Source organism: Cyprinus carpio, chromosome B11 (assembly GCF_018340385.1).
Source record: "Cyprinus carpio isolate SPL01 chromosome B11, ASM1834038v1, whole genome shotgun sequence".
NCBI lineage: Eukaryota > Metazoa > Chordata > Actinopteri > Cypriniformes > Cyprinidae > Cyprinus > Cyprinus carpio.
The window spans coordinates 24,338,291-24,345,897 of record NC_056607.1 but is presented as its reverse complement, the minus strand read 5'-3'; the positions used below and the strand labels follow the sequence as shown (position 1 = coordinate 24,345,897).

Here is a 7,607-nt window from a genome sequence, read left to right as displayed (position 1 = left end):
CCCTCTTATTCTCTACAAACACAGAGTCATCACAGCAGATCAGCACGGCATAGTTTAAGACGTTTCATACATCAAATGTGACCCTGGAGCACACCTTAAGTAGCACAGGTATATTTGTAGCAATAGACAACAATACATCGTATGAGTCAAAATTATACATTTCTCTTTTATGACAAAAATCATTAGGATATTAAGATCATGTTCCATGAAGATATTTAGTAAATTTCCTACTGTAAATATATCAAAACTTAATTTTTGATTAGTAATATGCATTGCTAAGAACTTCATTTGAACAACTTTAAAGATGATTTTCTCAATATTTAGATTTTTTTGCTCCCTCAGATTCCAGATTTTCAAATAGTTGTATCTCAAGACAAATATTGTCCTCCTAACAAACCACACATCAATGGAGAGATTATTTATTCAGCTTTCAGATGATGCATAACTCTCAATTTCATAAAATCGATCTTTATGACTGGTTTTGTGCTCCAGGGTCACATATGTGATTTCAGTGCTTTCACCTTCTTCCTCAAAACCGGCTGCGTCCGTTTCCACGCCGTATCCGCGGATGCTGGGCCGCGCGGATCGAGGGAAGTGCTGGATGGAGGGTCTGCTCTGTCTGCGTCTGCGCAGCTGCATGGTGCGGTTACAGTACTGAGAGATGATCGCGCCACGACTGCGACCTAATCAAAGAGATTCAACTGAGATCATCTGGAGACATCAGTGAGCCATCGAGAAGAAAAGACACAAGCTGTACAGGAAACCCGATGAAAGACACAGCAAAGATATTTCATTTCCAAACGCATTAGGAAATTATATCCTCATATATTACAAACTATAAAGCAAGAAAGGTTTCAGTGAATTTGAAAATATTTTATATGAGCGCGTCTGATTTTGCTCCCTTGGTGACGTGGCAAAGGGATCTCATTATAATATCACCGCCCCTTAATCTGTAAGTTTACACCCACGGCGCCATCAAAAAAAAATCTGAAAAATCGCCCAGCGCTAAAACACACTGACCGATGGTGCGGCTGGGCATGGAGGACAGGACCTTGAGCGTATCAGATGACCAGCGTTCTCCAATCAGATGATCCGTCTGCTGCGGCCCATCGCTGTCGGACCGCTTCTAAAACACAAACACCAGACACACTACTTCATCATAAAAACAAGCAGCTCTGTCAGACTCCCCTCCTAAGTCACCTCCTCCCTAACAGAACTGGACCCACGATGAATCTGACCTCTGCTGTCCTCCTCCAGGTCAAGCGGGGTCATCTCTATGACATCATGAAGGTCGTGACACTGTTCCTGGATCAGCTGACTGAATGAATCATGAACCCCATCCTCATCTGCTGGACTCCTGATGCACGAAAACACAGAAAAATCACTGAATGCTCAGCAAGGCTGCATTTATTTGATCAAAAATACATTAAAAATAGTGAAATATTATTATAATTTAAAACAGCAGATTTCTATGTGAATCTCTGTTAAACTGTAATTTATTTCTGTGATGCACAGCTGTATTTTCAGCATCATTACTCCAGTCTTCAATAAAACATTATAATAAGAAAAAAAAACAATACTAATAATTACCAATCAAGAAAAAATTCTTACTACAAAAAATTTTGAAAACAGTATTGCTGAAAAATATTTTTGTGGACATTACTGTCACTTTTGATCAATGCGTCCTTGATGCATAAAAGTATTCTTATCTTTCTTTCTTTCTTTTCTTAACTAAATACAATCTACTTTAAGCCTTTATGTATAATGCATTATAAAGCTATTCATAACACACATTGTAATGTGTTATATCTTTTCATAATTGTAACCAAATTTAAAATGCATTAAAATATTTTCAGATTTCTTGTTGACTGTCGTGTGTTTTAATATTTATACATTTAAAAAGTGTAAAAAATGAAAATTTAAGTATTATAATGTTTTATCACAGTGGTTATGATTACTCATAAGATCGTACAATGAGTAACAAATTGCATTATCAGGCAAATTATATTTTTTTCAAAACGCATTATATATAAAGGCTTCAAGTGAAGTGTTTCTGAAATCTTTTAAATGTCTGTAATGTTACTTTTGATCAAGTTAATGCATCCTTGATGAATAAAAGCGTTAATTTCAAAGAAAAAAAAAAAACTTACTGAACACAAACATTTTTAATCAGCTAAAATAAAAAATACATCCATAAACAATTTGCTGCCTGAAGCAACAAAAAAGACATTTAGTATGTAAATGACTCAGTAATGACATGAACTGTATCACACACACACACACACAGACAGAGAGAGAGAGCGAACACACCCAGAACAAACAGGAAGTGCCGATGAAAAAAAAACAAAACAGTAAGAAGTCACTTACTCGACATCAGTGACCAGATCAAAGTCAAAACTGACCCTCTGGGCCATGATTGGTTCTGTGCTCACGGACGCACGAGAGGAAACTCAAGCCCGATCCTCGTCATCCTGCTGCGAAACTCCACAGACAGAAGGAATGTCAGCGATCTGAGCTCTTATCGTGTTCAGACCTGTCGGAGATCACAGACTACACTTTATGGAGATCTGAAGGTGTGTCAGATTCATAAGAAGAAGAAACAACTCATTATCAGCCCTGATAACACAACCAGAGATCTCTGTATAAAAAAAAAACTTTTTCATGTGAAGGAAATGCATAAATGAAGAAGAACCTTTCAGAAAACATACTGACAAAATCAAAAGTTTGAGCCGGGGGACTTTCTGAAATTTGGTTGATTTGACACGGAGTGACCCAATTCTGTGATGGATCAGGAAATCAGCATTGGACACATTTACATGCAAGACAGAACTTTTATTATTTGCTGTTTCATCATGGAGTCAGTTTGACTGAAAGCTGGCAGAGATTCACCACACGACAGCTACAGACCGGACTGAATTAAATTAAAAACATATTTGCGCCAGCAACTTTAATCATGATTTTAATGCAAACCATTTGATCCAAAACAGCAAAACCGGCTGCTGGCCCTTTAAATGTGCACATAAACACACACACACACACACACACACACACACACACACACACACAATGAATAAATTATCTTAAGAAAGAGACTTTATCAAACAAAACCAATCACGCTCATGAGAACGGGTAGAGAATGATTGTGTAATGAATTACAAACAAACCGCTGGAGACACTGAACTTCTCGAAAAAAAACGAGAAGCAGAGAGTGTGTGTGTGTGTGTGTGTGTGTGTGTGTGTGTGTGTGTGTACGGTGGGTGGAGGTGTTTTTTCCTGGCACTGACATCACTGTGGTCAAGACATTTCGAAAGCTTTCCATTAAAGATCTCAAAGCATCCACACACACACAGATTCGTCATCTCAATCATCTGTTTAAACACTTTATCAACCACAAACTCCTGCAACCACGCTTAAACCATCAGATTCTGCTGATGACTTTCTATGCTTTCTGTTTTTAAACTTCATTACTGATGAACTTTTGTAACGCTGACACTGTTACTGAACTGAATGGATCTGAATAATCACACTATGATCTTACAGCTGAAAGTGAAGTCGGTCATAATTGACGAATTTTGCATTATGAACACAGTTATTTTAGTGTTTGAAGCTGATCTGTATTGCATAAAGCGCTATAGAAATAAACGTGACTATAGCATACAGGATGGAATACTGCAGACCACTACATTTCCCAGAATGCCGTTGCCTGCTGAATTTCCCTGAATTGTAAATCAGTAAACTTCGTTTTATTGTGCAGCATTAAACACTCATCTTTAAGGTGTGTTTTAGCTCTGAGCTCATCTGTATGCTCAAGATATTCACCAAAACACACTTTTCACAGATGTAAACAAGTTCTGTTTACCTTCTAGGAAAACTGACTATAAATAAACTAATGACAGCATCATCAGATGTACTAATCACATAAGACTGTTACTCACTTCCATCAGCTCCTGTCACAGACCGTTGTGATGCACTTTTTTTATTAACATCATAAATATAGCAAGGTTTTTATATATTAATTTTTAAGTAAACATTACATTATTTACAGGTCAAAATGTATTTTTTCAAAGTTGTAAATAAAACAAAGAATACTTACTACCATTACATTACTACCCAGTGTTTTTTTTTACTATTATTAAAATACTATCATCGTTTTTAATCAATACTTTTAATTACCTTTTATTTTTATATTTTTTATTTTAATTAAATTTTTAGTCATTTTGTTAATTATTATAGTCATTTTAGGTGTAATAGGTCTATTTAGGTTTAATTTATTTTTATTTCAGTTTTATTTCTTATTTATTTTCAGCTTGTAATTTTCACCTGATATTCATAATTTATTTTAGTTTTATTTTAAGTAACAAATATATATATATATATATATATAGTTTTAGTTAAATATTTTTAATTGGAATCAAAAATGCATGCCTGAATAATTTAGATAATAAGAACATTTGAAATTGTATTATTATTATTTTTAATAATAGAGCCCAATGAAATGTTGTTTCTTTTCAGAATTTCTGTTTTCTATTTTTCCTGGATTTATGATTTAATACCCATTTACTGTACCACCAAAAATGGTCAAATGACGCATAAAACTATTTAATTAATCTTTTAAAATGCAATTAAATCCTCATACAGTAAATTCTATTCTATGATTCTGTTCGTGTTCCATATCGCCAAAACCATAAAAAAAAAAAAAAAGTGACGTGACATTCAGCCAAGTATGGTGACCCATACTCAGAATTAGTGCTCTGCATTTAACCCATCCGAAGTGCACACACACAGAGCAGTGAACACACACACACACTGTGAACACACACACCCGGAGCAGTGGGCAGCCATTTTATGCTGCGGCGCCCGGGGAGCAGTTGGGGATTCGATGCCTTGCTCAAGGGCACCTAAGTCGTGGTATTGAAGGTGGAGAGAGAACTGTACATGCACTCCCCCCACCCACAATTCCTGCCGGCCCGGGACTCGAACTCACAACCCTTCGATTGGGAGTCCGACTCTCTAACCATTAGGCCACGACTCCCCCTAATATATATGTATATATATGTATATATATGTAATATATATTATGTAAACTACACATATAGTCCTCCTAATATATATATGTAAACTACACATATAGTCCTCACACAGCAATCCATGACTGAAAAGGGTCATTATATCACAGGTTTTAGGACCACAAACTCAAAGCTCTATTCTGACCCAAATCAAATCTGCTGTGCACTAGTATGCACACTACTCATCCAGATGAAGAGCATGGCTTTGACTCTGAATACAAGTCGCTTTGGATAAAGCATCAGCCAAATGCATGAATGTAAATGCAAGACAGCTGTTGAACTGTGTGTGTGTATGAGATCCTGATTATGAGTGTGGGAGTGCTGTGAAGGGATACGACCCTCTAGGGGACTAAAATGCAATTTGAAACATGTCCAAAGGAGGGGATTTATACAAGACGCAGTCATTGTGTGAGAACAGCAAACAAAATAAACAGAGAAGACTAGAAACAGAGCTCAGATTACACTGGAACATCTGGAACTAGAGCAAAAGCGAAGAACCGGCCGATCCTGTTTGGTCCAGTTCACAACCATCTGGAGCGCACAGCGGGTGAAAGAGCAGAGAGGGAAATCTCCAAAAATACCCCGAGAAACAATTCCCATTCAAAGACAACCAGAGACACAGCGGGCTTGCTTTGTTTCGAGTCACAGCGCATGACAAATGACATAATATCTGCCAGATTTAATTCATAATAAAACACAATCGCACCCTTTCACATTTCAGATGAATTGCATTCTGATGTCACTGCGCTGAACATCAGATTCTCATTCAAATTAATACAAATAAAAATGAACTGCTTTGTGTGCATCATACATTCCTCTATGATAACCCCAAATACTTCTGATACGGACGGAGTCTGGTACACAAACACCAGGTTTGCACTAAAGCAAAGAGAAAAGGAGTGAAAAGTACCATGTTTTTACCACGTTTTGGTCATGTACCATGGCATTTGCATGCTTTTTTTGGAAAAGTACACTGACAATATCTTGGCAAATATCAGATTCTCATTCAAATTCATTACAGAACTGTGACAAATCAAATATTACTTCGAACTTGAACTTTCTGGCTGTTTCAAAACCTAGTGATCTCCCTACATAGGCAATAAGTCTGTGCATCACAGAAATGCAAAAGAGAAGCAAAAAGTACCATGTTTTTGTTTGTTTTGGTCAAATCTTAAATCTGCAACAAATTGAACTGCAACCAAACTTCATGGTTGTTTCAAACCTAGTAAGCTCCCTACCTAGGCATCATAAATCCTCTATAGTAACCCAATATACCTCTGATATGGAGTCTAAAAAAACAGGTTTTAAGACACAGCCAATCAATCAATCAGTTTGGATTCAAAATACAAGCGAAAAATAAAATGTTTCGGACAAGTACCATGGAAATATCATGTTTATTTATTTATTTATTTATTTCGGAAAGTTACAATGACAACACCATGTATTGTTAAGTACCAACGTTAACGTTACAATGTTACAAGAATGTGATACTCATTCTGATACAATCACGGTTTCATATTTGTTCTCCAGGTTTCACATGTCTAGTGTTTGATTATTTAGTTCCCTGTAAACACTAAACATGTAACAAACGTGGTTTTAACGCTGAACTGAGGAGATTTTATTGTTTTTACACCTGCCGAAGTCCAACCGGAGTTGTTCAAACGCGCCTGGTTGATTCGCTCATGTTCTTATATCAACTTTATCACGATAGTTTCTCTTCAGATCTTCATTAAATCTCGGATTGTCATAAATTAATCAAGTAAATAATCTGTAACTCACCGCTGAGCTCTGTGGATCGCCGTACAAAGACTCCGACAAACTTCTGACTGACAACCAGACAAGAAATTTGAATCGGTTCGTTCGGACAACGATTCAACCGACTCTCACTTCTTCCACAGCCCTGTTCGCGAATTGGTTCAAATGAATCATCAAAAAGAACAGGTTCAAATCGTTTGGAACGTTAACTAGGAATGAGTCACTTTAGTTTCCGTAGGGGGGGTTAAATGGTTTATCACCTCATGAAACACGCAAAATACTTTCTATGATATTTTTATGTTCACATAAAGAGTAAAATAAATAACACACCAGAAGGTCAAAAAACTAACTAAAATCATAATGGTATGAGCCGATTCATTGAACCTTTGGTTTCAGTCAAACACAGCAAATGGTATGAGCCGATTCATTGAACCTTTGGTTTCAGTCAAACACAGCAAAACAAACAATCAGAGGGCACTTAAAGTGTTCCCACACACATCAAAGACTAAGGGTCAGTTTTTTGAAATTGAGATTTATACATCATCTGAAAAAATAAGCTTTCCATTGATGTATGGGTTATTAGGATAGGACAATATCTTCATGGAACATGATCTTTACTTAATATCCTAATGATTTTTGACATAAAAGAGAAATGGATACAATGTATCGTTGTCTATTGCTACAAATATACCTGTGCTACTTATGACTGCTTCTGTGCCGCAGGGACACTTCCTACTGCATAACAAAAAAGTTTTAAGCTAAAACTCTACCCATTCAACTGTGATT

The 7,607-nt window shown here is 36.5% G+C and overlaps 1 protein-coding gene across 1 annotated transcript in view; it reads right to left on the bottom strand.

The window, feature by feature from the left end:
• Nucleotides 1-6,988, bottom strand: part of tmc6b (transmembrane channel-like 6b) — a 22,279-nt gene extending 15,291 nt beyond the window's left edge. Inside the window, exons 1-6 of the mRNA XM_042733472.1 lie at nucleotides 6,846-6,988; nucleotides 2,368-2,533; nucleotides 1,213-1,357; nucleotides 1,021-1,123; nucleotides 522-683; nucleotides 1-12 (exon numbers count right to left, since the gene is read on the bottom strand). The exon at nucleotides 1-12 is cut by the window's left edge and continues 97 nt beyond it. Of these exons, the coding sequence (XP_042589406.1) occupies nucleotides 1-12; nucleotides 522-683; nucleotides 1,021-1,123; nucleotides 1,213-1,357; nucleotides 2,368-2,414 (469 nt within the window). The 5' untranslated portion in view covers nucleotides 2,415-2,533; nucleotides 6,846-6,988. The remainder of the gene's footprint in view (nucleotides 13-521; nucleotides 684-1,020; nucleotides 1,124-1,212; nucleotides 1,358-2,367; nucleotides 2,534-6,845) is intronic.
• Nucleotides 6,989-7,607: the final 619 nt, after the last annotated feature.